Source organism: Neodiprion pinetum, chromosome 3 (assembly GCF_021155775.2).
Source record: "Neodiprion pinetum isolate iyNeoPine1 chromosome 3, iyNeoPine1.2, whole genome shotgun sequence".
Taxonomy (NCBI): Eukaryota; Metazoa; Arthropoda; class Insecta; order Hymenoptera; family Diprionidae; genus Neodiprion; species Neodiprion pinetum.
Genome location: NC_060234.1, coordinates 34583550 through 34599612, shown reverse-complemented (window position 1 = coordinate 34599612; position 16063 = coordinate 34583550). Strand labels below are relative to the sequence as shown.

The following is a 16063-nucleotide window of genomic DNA, read 5'->3' as shown; positions in this document are numbered from 1 at the left end:
TGAGTAAACTACGCTGTGTGAGTATATTTTAATTTTCGGAATTTTACTCTATCGAAAATTGACTTTTCGGAACTTTGCTCTATCGCAACTTGAATTTTCCTAATCTTGGATTTCGGCACTTCGAGTCGTCGGGCTTTCGACCGTTCGAAACTTTATCGTTTCGTAAGAGTTTGATTTCTTTGCCTCAATTTCTTCGCCGACAATAGTTCGTAATTTGGCGTTTTCGAACTTGTCAAGTTCGGAACTTCAACCCCGCCTCGTACTTACGTACCTACGCCACCTTCGAACGACTCGGTTTACAACGGCGTACCTAATCCTTCTCGACGTTATTGTGCAGCGCTCGCCGCAGCCGATCGTAACGTTATCGTACCGACCGGAAATTCTTGGTGATTAAGGTACCAACGAATGGAGATCAGCCACCCCGCGATCTCTGCAGTTAAGTTATAAACGATTTTGACCTCGTTCAGTGTGCCAATTTCATAATTTTTATTTCTATTTCTATCCATTTTTATAGCGCGGTTCTCGATATGCGCCGTGCTTTTTTCACACGACTGCAGGGAGTGCAATCGTCACTGTAAACTTTTTTTTTCTATTATTTTCACCGAAAGGTTTTTCCTAAACCACTAAACGATGTTGAAATCATAACGATCTTGTGCATAATATCATTCAAATTGGGTTGTACTTATGAATTCCTCAAGTACAAAGTCCGTAAAGACTTTTCTTAACATAATTCATCCTATCATTCGCAATTCGAAATTGAATAATTTATTTTATTGTTTTGCGATGCCCATTGTGCGAATCGACGGAAAATAAACGTAGCGATTATCTTAAATTTCATTTTGTTATAACATACCTACACACTTCCTTCTTTCACGCGTGACTTATAAGTGGAAACTTTCCTTCGACATTTGGAACATACATCTTGGAGCGACTCTGTAAAACGAAATTTAGTAGCATGTGTAACGAACAGGTTTCTATACACAGCAATGTAAATTATGCACGTGATGTGGATCAGCTGTTGCTTATTAAATGTAAACAATTTACTTACACAAGTTGCGGACAATGATCAGTGAGACGTGATTAACACCGTATCTGTAGAAAATCTGCAGGTGTTATTTATTCGACAATTGTATGATACGTAGAATATATGAATAATCAATGAGAGCCGAGAATACGGAACAGAAAAGGAAATACGAAAAAGGAAAAAAAAAAAAAACAATCGGAGACGAATACAGAACAAATCGTCGCAGTCTGCAGATTCAGATCAAAGTGTTTTCTTTTACATGTTTCCGCGAAAACTTGTATTATATACATGTACGTACGTAGTTTGAGCTGAAAAAATAAAAGACTTCGGAATCGCGAAGAGACTTATTATGTAAATGTCTGCGAGGGTCTTACAAAAGAAGAAGTAAAAGAAAAAACCGAAGAAAGAAACAAAACAAAGCATCAAGCATCAGAAATGAAAGGAAAATTATTTTTGCGCACAAGGAGCGAGTGTTATTTTCTGATTACGTATTGCAAGCACATGCTTCGTGAGTTGGAAATATTTAACTTTCTATAATCAGTCCCTGGCACAAATTCTTCGGTTGTGAATGGCCATTGAAGGATCTCGTATCTTCATCGATTTTAACCATCGCTATGCGTTGTATACGAATTTAAATTTGGCGCCCATCTGCTCGTCAATGGAATACAGAGGTAGGCTGTTTACACTTGAAGAAATCAAAGCCAATGCCTTTTTACAGTTTCATCTCTCATGCATAGAGCAGTATTTAATCGAAGCGTTTTATTATAGCAATACTTGTATAAAAGTGTTCAGTCTTTTATTTCTGTTTTTCGTTTTATAGACATTATACTATTTGTTTGATCATTTTTGCACAAAGTATATCTTGCATTATACGATCTCTATGCAAACATGTATCGGGTGGTCCGCTATTTTTGTTAAACAAATTGAGAAACCAATATTAATTGAACTAAACTCGGAACAGTTTCACTTATTGAATGTATAATATTATGCGTAACGTAATTTTCACCCACTTCCACTCTCGCCGCATTGCGTCGAAGCTTTTCAGGTCATGTTGTTAAAAATTGTGACGTAGGTATATATATATATATATATATATATATATATATATATATATATATATATATATATATATATATATATTTTATATATATATATATATTTTATATATATATATATATTTTATATATATATATATATTTTATATATATATATATATATATTTTTAATGTGCGAATATTCAAAATTTGCGAAAGTGTGACAAGACACGTAGAAGATTTTTATACTGATTTTTGGATAATGTAATCATTTTTCGGCTACAGTCGGGGATTCTACAGATAAGAAAAGCGATTTCAGTGATTCGACTTTTTTTCCCCCCTCATTATATAGCTGACAGATGAACGAGGTTTCTGGCATTCTGCCAATCGCAGGATCGTCCTTTCCGTCTTAAAGAATTTTCTTCAATGCTTACTGACGAGCATTATGCATACGAAGCATATTTAGACGGACGCATTATCTGGACGATACGCGTAACGGGAAACTCAATGTGAATTTTTTATTTTTTTTTTTCGAGAAAACATTAGAACGCGGTAGCAAACAAAGCGGTACGTTAGGCGAGGAATGTGAATTAACGATCGTTAGTATAAGCCAGATTGCCACTAATAATTCAAGGTTTTGAACACTGATTATTCAGATTCGAAGAAGGTTCGATATGGAAACAAAACTACGACATATGCCTGTTAAGGATCTTATTCGCGAACCACGCGTCTTAACGAACCGAACCTTGAGTTTTTACTACAGTTAGCACGTTAATTCTAGAATCAGGTTGATTTGTTACAAAACTGGATTCGGTTTCGGAACGGTTACAGTAGATTCTAACCGCGGAGCCCGAAACTTCAGAGTTGAATCGGAGAGATTGGAGGTGTATCATCACACCTATTACGTTTAGTTTGCGTTTCTTTCTAAGTCGTTGCCTTTTTCTTTTTCTCATTCTTGTCCTTCTCGTGTTTCCGCATTTTTCCGATTTCTCGCACTGTTAATGCAAGTACGAGATTCATTTTTGAAAGAATTGTTTCCGTTTTTTTAAGAAACTACTCGTTTATTTTTTCACAAATACCAAATCGTGTCGATTACCGATTCTTCCTTACTTTTCATATTTATTTCCTGTATAATTTTTGAAACCCTTTGGCAATATTCCAGCACTAGAATATATATATAGCCTGCGTTGAAGAATTGTCTAGTGCATATGTTAAGGACGGAGAAAGGCTTTTCAAACGGCGTTTATACTTCAATCGATTTTACGATCTAACCTTCTCTCGCTTCACTTCCAGCCTATGCCTTATACTGTATAATATCACGTATAATATATTAGGTCTCGCATGCAAGATTGTCCATTCCGCAAGTGTAATAGACCCGGTAGTAAAATTTTGCCTCTGCAATAAAACGCTGAGTTTAGCAATTTTTTTTCTCCCCTCCACATACACGTGTCTCTATGCGGATCGGATTATTCTACACACATTTACAGGTGTGGCAAAGGTATATTGAAATGTAACGGATAGATTTTATCGGGATTGCGGAAGACGTTACGTTGACGAAGAAAACAGCAACTACTAAGAGTCAGCTTATCGCTAACGTAACTTGGATTAAATTTTGATAATACAGAGCCCGGTACAAATAGGTAAGAAAATTTCGTTTCATTGTTACCTTACATTTTTCCTGGGATAAATCTTCACCCATTTCACCAAACAATATAATTTCTTCATTCTGCAAAAATCCGATCATACCGTGCAGCGTTTTGTGGGGAAGAAACGTCATAAACTCGTGACGTGTTACGATGGGAAAATGGGAAAATGCGAAGACGAATAAGAAGAAGAAGAAGAAGAAGAAGAAGAAGAAGCTGCAGTTGCATAAATCTAACGCGATTAGCACGTGAGAAAGGAAGGAGTGAAGGGGGAGAGGAAGTAAATGGGTCGAGAAGATTTAGGCCAGTGGGATAATTTTCGCGGTCATGCGACTCTCAATCCCGTATTTTCCACTAAATTTAGCTGCAATTACTTCCTTTGGTCTTCTCGCCTTCGCGTATGTATGTATGTACCTATAAATATAATTTCTTAGATATACATGCGCGGAGATAAAGAGACGACGATGATGATGATTCTGCCCACCTTTTATGCGCCGCTGGATATTTTCCACGCGATCCATCGAGACACGTGGACGTCTCTAAATCATGCCTAGCTATATATCCGTACATAAAGTATATATATATATATAGATAATATATATCTATTATACATGTATTCACATACTTATGCCACGTGGAAGAATTTCAACGCAGTTTCAATGGATATGCAGGCGTAATTCTTGTTGTCATCGTCTCAGTTGAATTCATTTTGAGACTAACTTGCTGTATATACCTATATGTATAATATACTACGTGTATATTTATACAGATACGTCTGTTGCACTTATGGACCGAACAACTTCTGAAAAAAAGATGATATTATAAATGATAGTTTTCATAGATTTTTTTTAACCGAGATCACTATCTGTTAATAACGTAGCTGTAACATTCGGGTTTTTTAATCTCGTTTCTTTTTTTATTTTTTTTTTGTTTTTTATTTTCATTACGAATGAGTTTGGCATTGCCAAAACGAGGCCTTGGTGTTAATTTTTGTCGTAAAAACTAGATCTAGGGAACGAATTGTCAATTGAAATCATAACGGAGTTCAAATAATGCAGCTTATAGAATTTAGGCAACATTTAGAGTTTTATTCGAAATTTTTTAGCATATTCCGTCATTAAACACGATAGTTATGATTTAGTGCCTTGGAAAATCCAGAAACTCGTCTTTCTTCCTGATTAAAAAAGCGAACGAAAAAACGCCTGCCATGATCAAATTGAATTAAATGAGATTGTGCTAAGGACAATTTTTTTTCTACACGTACACTTTTAGAGCGCGATTTTAGTGATTTTATTCCAACTTTGATATTCACGATGGTCTGTCATTTGGCTATTGGTACCTGGGCGTAACACGTACCGGAATAATTTTTGTTGAAAATAACTTGTTTAAATTCTTCAATTGCCATACTGCACACCGTGCATATAATCAGATTATGCCTACATTGTAATACCGGTGCAGAAATTTAACCTCGGGGCTTAAACCAGAAGCGTGTTAAAAATACTGAGTCACGAAATTTGACACACAATGCGGCATTTATACACAGACACCTGAGCTATTGTCGATTTATAATATTCTTGTGCCCAATAGAATGCACGGTAATACTTGATCAACAATATCCATTGATTTCCGCTAATTGCACGGAATATTTTTGTGCCTACGTCGTTTCCCAGTTTTATTAATCGTGCCTTTAGATCTTATTTTTCCACTTATTTTCTTTCATTCTCATATTCCGCTATGATTATATGTATATTCGAGCCCAAAAAAATTGGACAAAACCCAGCGAAAGAAATCTCGCATTTGATTTTTCGATCTTGAGACGCGGTTTGCGGTCGCAATGGATAATAAACAAATTGGTTTCTTTCGCATTAAAAATGAACGTTGCGTCAGTTGATTTACAGTGAGTAGGATAATAAAATTGTAAAACTGAGAAGAAGAAGAAGAAGAAGGAGAGAAAGAAAAAAGAAACCTACAGAAAGTTTAAAAGTATTTTATAATTATTGCCAAAGTTGTTGTTTGCAAGAAAGTGTGAATCGCGCGACTGCGGCAGGCTGACACCCGTTTTGCGCGGTATAAAAATCGTTTAAAAGGTTTTTGACAGACTCATTTTGAATAGAAAAATTTATTTTCAAAAACATGTTTTCCATGCCGAGCGTTCCTGCGTATCGAATATATCATTGTCGAGCTATTTCGTCACATCGTTTGACGGGTGATGCAGATCTGCGCAATAATTTCGAACACGTGATGCATCTGCCCAACATCTTGCGCATAGCGTGAGAATCATCGAAGCGTTTCGAATCAATGCCGGTCACTGACACATCGCGACCTTTATATGATCGTAATAGAACGCAATGCATACGTCGATGTGTATTATTGCATGTTAAACTCAGCAAATAGTTGGGTATTGTCGATTGACAAAGGAAATAATAATAATAATAATAATAATGATAATGATAATAATAATAACAATAGTTTATTGTTGCGTGCATAATGGTTTTATATTTTAATCCAAAAATCTTGCAATTGCCGTAAAAAATATGTTTTTCACAAAATTTCGTATTGCTACGAAAGTTAAAGTTCATTCGCGTTCGTTACAACGCTCCTCTTCTTTACGCTCTCTCTACAGCAATAATAATGGACGTCTACTATAATTGTACATATATCTTTACATATATTCCATGTCCCTTGTTCGACTCGAGTGGCTTCTTATTCTTATTCTTAACCAATTTTGAACGCTATGACGTAAATCATTCGGCTGTTTTTTGCGATACTCGTTCGTTATGGTTGTTGCAGGTACTCGGATTTTGTATTCAGCTGATATTATAACGAACGAACGTTAAACTTCTTGGCTTTGTTGTGTTAGCGGTTAGCTATCCAAGCGACCCAATTTTTCACCTGTGACCGGATTTACGTGCGCGAAGTGTAGGTATCATAACACGACCTTCTTGTCGAACGAGTGAAGTTGTTACAGTAATTTCAACGTCTCTTAAACTCCCGCGAATAATCGAGCCGCGATTTTCATGATTAACCGGCATGGAAAACAGCCGCGGAAATTTTTCTTGCCTGCCATCGTAGGGAAAAAATTCTTCTTACTTTCGAGTAAGCATTGTAGGTACCTAATTATATCGCAGACGCAGCTTATGCACATAAGTATTTAGTACCGTGCAGATAATAATTCGATATACTCCGACTTACATAAGACACTAATTATAATCGATCCTTGGCTCTCTATTTCTTTGTGCAACTAAAGCGAAGCCGCTGCACAATTTAAAGACACGGTTGCGGTGTAATAAACTTTATAGTCGTCGTTCCAGTGTGTAATTTTCCCGGAACTATCGATCGGTTTTTCTCACAGTATCCTCTCTGTTTTCTAATTCTCTCTAATTATTGTTTCCTTCGCGATTTATTCACCGCTGGCATGCAGTGATCCGAATAAGGTCGAAGCTCGGTGTTACGTGACAGAAACGGAATTGGCTCGAGTTGTTATACCTTGACAAAATAGAGAAGAGAAAAAAAAAAAAAATCCTAACGTACGGCAATTTTCACCGTGCCGGTCTGTTGGCCAGCCGATGAAAGAATCAACGAACAGGTAACAAGAAATCAAATAAACTGTTGAAGCTCACGCTTTGCAGTATAATCGTTTACGTATCTCGTTATACTATATTTAAATTTTACAACTGTCCGTCAATTTTCCCGTGTTTTTATCACCTTGAATCGTACACACAGGTTCGATATGTGACTCTTATAAAAAATGTTCGCCGTTTCATTCCGATGAGACATTTTAGTCTCACAGTTCGCAAAAAAATCATCCATACATTTCGAATTATTGCGCACCAATGTCGGTCAGATGTAACAAAAGGTTTTTCCTTAATGCGGTGAACAAAAACAGTGCAGCCGACTGTTTTCAGGCAGAACAGTCAAGGCTTGTCCCCGCGTGACGACATCCGACTATAGATATTTGTTCTGACCTTCCGGTTGGTTGTACGGTGTGACGGAAGTGAATAGCTCTTGAAATGACTCCGTAGTACCAAAAATACCACGAAAACCTACGATAACAATAACGGTGACTAATAGATCGACTATTTTTCAACGATGAATCGAAACTCTGGTCTTCGCGTGCAGCATTGATAGTATGGTTTTACAGACTTTGGTAGATACGGTGTTTATGGCGCAACTTCACAATCAGCCTAGGTTCGAACGGTTTGGGAAATCATTCGATTTTTGATGCCAAACAAGGAAATCGACGTAAATTGAAATAATAATCGGTATGTTCGTCGATTAGGATACCAATATAACTTCGTCGTTCTTATTTTTCTCCACTCTTATAGACTGTATTTGGAATTATATACTTTTACTTCATTGCGGTTGCTGATACTTAAAATACACCGATTACTGTCTAAAAATATTTGTTGTCTCAGAAATTTCAAAATATATTATAATGGAATGAGGCGATGATTCGTAGGTGGAAAAATACCGCCAACCGGTTCATAAATCGTCACGACGAATTGCCTCTTTAAACCGACATATTCAATATGACAGTATAAAGTTTCCATCTAGTTCTGTTTTTTGCTTCAACTTGTTATTTCTTCGTGGCAAACGAAAAAAAAAAAGAAAAAATCGTCGCTGAATTCTCGAATCCCAAGTTATCGTGCGATATATTTTGGGTGCATGGTATAGGAGATGATTTAAGTTAATTTTTTCAGCAAATTCTATGCGTATAATAGTATCGCTTTAAATTCGTTAGAACACAGAGTACGTGGAATATTTCCGCTGCTGTCTCAGCCTTTCGTCTAAATATTCCATAACGCGGCATCGAGTTAGTTGAATTTAAAAGAAAAAAAAAAACTGTTGAACTTCGATCAGTGCGGAATGACGGAGCGGTTACGATATTCTACAATTTCTCCCATTATGCGGCGGAGTTTGAAGTAATAATTAAAATATCGTATGATCGATTAATCTTATCAATCATTATTCCACCGAGTTCGTTATTTATCGTTTTAAAGGAGTAGATTAACCGGCGCGTTATTGCAAAATGGATTCCTACCCGTGCGTGGTGAATAAAAGTTTAACGTACAACTTTCGCGGCGAGTATTACACATGTTATATAATATTACAGCTTTGAATACCCGTGTAAACAATAAAAATTTCACCCGTGGAAATTTACCTATTAAGTAATATTATTTGGCCAGTGACCTGCGGCCGCGTTTCACAATTCGTCATATTTGTTGCTATACAAATGTCGTATTCCGCAACAACATTTATACATCTATTATACTTATATTCACGTGAACCATACGTATACTCATATATCCCACCACGCATCATCGTACAGCCAACAGCCGCCAACCCGCAGCAGTTGTTTTTATAACCTTGTTCTCCGCTCTTCCGTTGGGTTAAAAATTACCTTTACCACCACGTACTTACGTTGTACGTAAAGTCGTGCATGTGAAATATTACACACATCCCAACTATAACTGATGCCGAACACGTAAAGAGCACGTGAAATGCGAGTGGCTCTTTACAATGGCCCCAAAATATCGGAAGCATAAACCCGTTCACTTTTTGAACGTTGAGAAAAAAAGTGCTCTTTGCGATTGCGCGACGATGCAGCGGTAAGATGCGAATGATTGCCGTACACCGCATTAGGTACGCGTCGGTCATTCGTAACGCGACGATTGTGTAAGGAGAAGAAAAAAAAAATTCTCACACCTACGAGTGAAATATTGGCTGAGGTCGGGTGAACGGCACCGTTGATTTGCTGAGGCGAGTGGGACGACGAGACCATTGGAAGACACTTGAAGTCGTTGGAGGTATTGATGAGAGAGAGATTGCAGACAATCTGGAGCCGCCGGCCGCCGTCGCCGGGATTTAATGAACAACCGGCACACGTACAAGTCGCGACGTCGATCATGGAAAAGGCTTCACCGGATGCGTAGGCGCGCTTTGAATGGTACCCTACCTTCGTGCCTCGGACCATCGTTTGCATCATCGTTTCCACTCGAATCGATTTCAACTTGTTTTGAATAACGGATATATGCCTGTATTTCTCTAAATGTCGGAGCTTCCGCAGTGATTTTTTCTCAACCGCATACTCAAGTTGGAAGTTATCCTGCGCGGACGAGAGGCTGATTTATTATACAGCTGCATTAACCATTCGGTTCAATTATTGTTGCAACGGCGGTGATGAGGAGAATCGGGTTCATTGAATAAGAAATTCCATTAGGTCCGTGGGATAAAACGTCGAAAAATAAATGATGCGTATCTTTTCTTTTTTCCAATTTAACGTTTTGTTAACAAAGATGTATAGCGGTTTGAAATTGACGAGTGACGTCACAATCCGCGTAGATATAGTTATACTACGATACGAACGTTATGAAGTCACGCAAATTCAACTCGCTATATCTTTGTTAACAAACATTGAATTGAGAAGGTAAAAAATACGGGTCAATTAATTTTCTTCATACTATCTGACTGATCTAATGAAATTTTTCAGAACATTTCACTCTACGATCTAACGGCCGTCATTGTCAGTACATCGGTTATATTTATTAACTTGCGCGTACCTAGTTTTGTGTAAAACCGTGAATTTGCGAATTTTGCGAAGATTTTCATGTTAATTCTTGTGAACAGTCAAGTTCATTCGAGGAATTTCATCTTTCTGAAACTTGAATAGAAACGCAGGATTCTGACCCACCGGAGCGATTTGTTTAATTAACCGAAATTCTAAGTACTAAAATCCGCTTGCAAAATTTGCCGCAGTGTCGTCTTGGAAATGGTTGAAATCTAGTTTGTCTTCTCGTTCAACTCCACTCTTACGAAACGAGCCGGCGATTTAATGAATGAGGCAGAATTCGATCAGGGCAGCGGTTTGTTATTACAAATAGGCGAAGAGCGAACCGCTCGAGACATTTCCACTCGTCATCCGGTTCGAAGGAGCGATCGTGATGTGTTACAACACGGAAACCGGACTGACTTGGGTACGGCTCATTCGTAAAAATAAATTGGATGGGAAAATAAGTATTCCGCTAGATGGTCCAGGACTCGTTACGCCTCCAACGGATCAGCGAATAACGAGACGGCGTAGCGACGCCGGGTAAAGACGCCTATACCTACATCGTTATTATATTTGGCTCATTGACAGACGTTTGTTCAACCCGGTGTTCTTCGAACAACCGAAACTGATCAGAAGGCTTCCGCGTGGGCCAGACTTTCGAGCTTTTTCGCGCGTGTAACAACGCCGAGAGTCCTACGGCGCTCCTAGGAGCAGATTTATTTATTGTTAGATCAACTCCTTGCTGTGACAACGTTTAAAAATACGATCCACTGGTCTCTCTGGTATCGCGGTTATTCGGATTTATTAAACTCCCACTGATCCAAAGGACGACTTTACTCCGTAGCGAGGCCTTCTTTGGTGGATTTAAATCGTTTATTTATTTATATTTATTTCTTGGTATAATGTCCGCTGCTGCCCACTGTGGTGTACAATTCGCGTCCCCAGATTTCCTGAACGTAACGGAACCGATATTTGAATATAAAATATCCACTTAGGCGGCAGTTGTAACGCTGGCATGTTTCTTATTTGTTGATGGGATTGAAAATTTGAAGAAAAATTGTTATTTTATTCAAACGAGGACGCACCTTTTTCTCTCTTACTTACAGGCTGTATTCTAAATATAATAATTAGGTAACGTACTCTCGGTTTAACTCAAATCTCAGTCTTCTTTCATACTTCCACTCTAACAGCCGCGAAAAAAAATCGTCGCGAATGACTTTATTTTCAGGATCCCGCCAAACAAAATTTCCCTTCTGTCCCACTGTAGCCCAATCGATGTCTCGACCTTTGAAATCGTCCGAGTCGAAACTTCCGCCTTGCAGCATGTCAGAGGTTCGATAATGCGACAAGTATAAATCGTGACGAGCTAACAGATTTGATTTATTTGCGATTTCAAATAAGGTCGTTTGTATTTTTCAGCTGAAATTCGAGTGTATTCCAACAAGAGTTACTCCAAACTTTATAATTTTTCATTTTTTTTTCTGCACTCACGGGTGTAAGCATGTCATTGATATTTTAATCAATTAGAAACTAACGCGATTAGTGTATTCATCTATCGAGTGAATTCGTCTAGTCATAGACAAAAAAAAAAAAAGTGCGTTTTTTTTCAACCTGGCTTCATGTGTGCAACACTTATCATCTCTCGTGAAGAATCTAGTTTACGCAAACTAGTAAAATTAGTCTCCCAGGTCTAATAACTGCGACCAGCGACCGGTAATAATTTTTAGAACCGAAATGTGACATCGTGCGGAAATATGAATTATAATGAAAAATATCATTGGACAGGTGTCAGAAGCGATAAATCGAATCCACCATGGCTGCGAGTTCGTAAAATTAAAATCTCATTCGCTCGATACATTTTCATTTCTGGAATCGAAGACTACATCCAATATCGAGTTTATGTTTCGCAGCGACGGTTTGCCAACGCGAACTGTGGTTTTTTGTTTTTCATCACGTGATAGTCACGAAAATGGAAAGTCATTTTTCGTTTGGTTTATCTCACAGAATAGAAAAAAAAGAAAATTTAGAAGTTGGACATTTGCCAGACTTTTGCGTAGGTGCAGAAGTCGCATAAGTAGTATAAGAAATTTTCTTCGTCGATTAGTCGTAGAGGATTAATCGCTCGGTTCATAAATCAATGATCGACTATCCCATATTTAATTGTTTGATTCTTTGTCCCGGTTGCTATTAGATGCTTTACATTTTTCATAACTTTGTCTTACCACATATTTCACTTTTCCTTGGATGTTTTAATTGATGGAAAAACACCGTCATCGATTTCGTCTTATAAAGATTGTTGAAAAACGAAGTCTCGCGTTGTTTCGATTCCAATTGTAACCGTTGAATCTTGACCCGCGTTGCGTTTAATTGTCAAATTCATTCAAGAATTACTAATTCAGATTTACATTTATCAAATTCGAGGACACGTCAAACTGACGCGTACGCGTAATCATGCATGAGTTTCCATATATGCGAAGCCGTGCCAATCGGCACCGGAAATTCGCTGGAATTTGTGCAAAATATTGACGATTGCCACGGCTATATACCGGATGCACTGGAAATTGGTCGGTTATATATATTCGACCTACCGATTCCATCCCGCGATGTTGAAAATGAGTCCGGATTCCGAAACCATATCCCTATAAATTTTGCACCGCCGTTGTAGCACTCGTGCAAATCGAAATTAACCGGGTTCCAACGTAAATTGCGACATGGTTTCCGGTGACGCATAAACGAATCACATTCCAGCCTTTTCTTTTTTCTACTAAAATAAATGCTTTGAAAGAAAAAGCACACGAAATACACTTTTTTATTTTTGCTCCCAGATTGACGTGTTCCTTCCATTTGTCGTAATATCCTTATACATAGTTTCTCTGGCACATCGACTGTAACTACAATCAATGTTATCTTTTTCCAATTTCAGGCTTGGACAATTATTTATGAATGGATGGAGGTGCGCCGGAGAGTTCCGAAGGTGGAGGATGGTGGATCACGATGGTGCTTTGGACGATAGTCCTCTTCGGGTCTTTCCTCCTCAACGGGACCCTCCTCTTCGCCTTCCTCAAGCGACCCGGCCTACGCACGATATCGAACAGGTGAGACCCACTGGTCGTCTACTTAATCATACGAAGAAGCACTTTATCTTTTTCAATTTTTATGCTTTTGTATTATTATTATTATTATTTCCGTCGAGAGGATAAAATGCGCTGGATCGTAAAATCGAAGGTCACGTAATCCCCTCTCCCCCTCCTGCCCCCCTCTCGCATATTATATGTCGTAATAAATTCAAGCGATACTATACCTGCTGCACGTTGAAAGGAAACGTATATGCGTGCAAATATTTGCTTATATTCTAATTTTACGAATTACTTCTAGACTCATTTTTTTTCTATCCATAGCTTATTCACATCTTTCTGTTTTTCCGTTTCTCGAGACAACAAATCTTGTGAAGCGGTTTCATCCACCCGTGTGGCAATTCATATCTCGTAAGTAAATTGAGGTGCACTCTGAACATTGTGTCAAAATTTGTTCAACTCCCACGTTGCTTTTCCTTTAATTTTTTTTTTTTTTTCTCCGTATCATTATTTTTCGTCAGGATTTATTTTCTTTCCATTCAATTCATTCGTTTCTGTCGTAAATTTTCGTTGTTGTATCTCATCTGTCGTTGGAGAATAATATCGTATAGTAAGCTGGACAGTGCGTTGTGCACGGGAAAATTTGTGATATTTTCGGATAGGAGAGAAGTTTTGCTTTCGCAGCCAACCACTTCCGGAAAGTTTGTAAGATTGGCGAAGTGTTGCAATTCTTGGCGCGCGGCTGAGGCGGTAAAATTTGTGCTCTCACATTGTCACGCCTATATAATGCACTTTTCTCAGTAAGCTCGCCGTTCAGCGGTTTAAAATTATTACAAACCAAGTGGCCGGCCTCTTTGCTACTTACGATTCGTCGGATAATCAAACGATTTAATAGCCAATTAGGAGAACAGATACTTACGATTTAATAGCCAATCAGGAGCAGATTATGAAAAGCTTCTATTGCTACTTGGGAAATTAAAAATTTCCAAAATTAAATTTTCGCCAAATTAAATTGCAGTTACTCTTGCCGTTATTTTACTTGGCGTGAAATACTGCTTGGTACCTATATACAGAGTGACGCAAATGACTCAAGGCAAAAGAAAATGACAAGTGTCTCAAATCTAGCCATGTTGATTTTGCGCCAGGTTTTAAATTCGTGTACGTCAAATATCTAATTTTTCCTCACTTTCATCTCTAGTCGGAAATTTCCCAGCAATATTTAAGGTTAAATGTTTTTAAATATCAGGGTTAATTCTTATAATAAAAATTCTAAATATATCCAATAATCATTGATTGAAAATTGAGGAGGAAATTTCTATGCGATTAAAATTATTAAAATGTATGAAATAAAATTTCAGGAATCTTGTATTTGTTTTCACGCGGGAATTTAAAAAAAACATTAGGCACATGCAGCTCGGTCATCTTGACACTTGCAAACTTTTTCTTCCGTCTTTCCTCTCCGAAATTTTACCGAATGACGAACGTTATAAGTTTTTCTAACTTTCGTACCGTTTATTTTCACCACCTGTTTTTTTTTTTTTTTTTTTCTACCAATACTGCTTTTCAAACGACGCGGTTACAGGCGTGTATTTTCGAAAATCGATATTTCTCTTCGACTCTCTCGTTATATCATCTAGATAAATGGCCGTTTAAAAATACCGCGAACATTGATCTGGGTAGGTAAATTCTCTCAATATTTCCATTCCAATTCCAATGAAAACTACGCAGAAGCGAACGAATTAAATGGAAAGAAAGTAAAAATATTTGAGATTGGAATCCATAATTTAAACAAATAATTATGCACAACATTGTTAAAAACGCAAATATATACACATGCAGGTCACGTTATAATAAAGTGCACCGAAGAATTTATCAGAGGTTCTCTGCCGTTGGAAAAATATATGTCAATGTATCACGTTTTCGTTAAGATTATAGTTGTTGATACTCGTCAGGAAGAATAAAGACAGCATGGCGTTGAAAAATGTGAATGACGTCAGAGACAAGAATAATTTATTCGATTTCTATGTATCGCCCACGTTAACGAAAAACTAAGAATATGCCTACGTACGTTCGTCAAGTGGTCAAATTCAAGACTGCATGTTTAACTCGGCGACTCGGTCGATTATACGCCTGCCACTCCTCCAAAGACCGACACAATATAAAAGCATGTTTTTCACCCGTCATCGCGTCTTAGGCTCAACAATCGATAAACGTGTCTCGTTGAAATGTTTCACAAAGTTAAAAACTTCCATTCGCTGCTATTATTCACTGTCGGAACAACGTATAACTTGGGTATCCACGTGTAATGTAATATTTTTCTTTCTCATTTCCCCGCGTACTTTCAGTAGATGGTAATAGCGAAACAAATTGTAGATTTCAACTAGTCAAAATCATTAATTTCTACCACGGGGGTCGTTACAGTTTGTTATTGATGTTACCATTAGTCGACACGTGAATATAAACTTGTATCGTGCGGTAACGAGCTGTGGGAATGCACGACAGGTACAAGTAGTTGCATTAATATTCTAGTCCGAAATAAGCAATATGTTACATACTCATGCCGCCTCATCGATTCATTCGTGACAAAATGTCAAAAAACCTCGGTGTTCATTAACGCACATGAAACAACTCGATAATCATTCGACCTACAAACCTTACCGCATCATCATAGTACAAACTGGTTAATGGACTGCGGAGAATGAATTGAAATTCGCACATAGTGCAAATCCAAGAGTACA

General features: G+C 37.7%; 1 protein-coding gene across 1 annotated transcript in view; it reads left to right on the top strand.

Annotated features, from left to right (window-relative positions):
• LOC124214119 (uncharacterized) overlaps nucleotides 1–16063 on the top strand; it is a 46299-nt gene that overhangs the window by 25651 nt on the left and 4585 nt on the right. Inside the window, exon 2 of the mRNA XM_046616153.2 lies at nucleotides 13175–13346. Within this exon, the coding sequence (XP_046472109.1) occupies nucleotides 13195–13346 (152 nt within the window). The 5' untranslated portion in view covers nucleotides 13175–13194. The remainder of the gene's footprint in view (nucleotides 1–13174; nucleotides 13347–16063) is intronic.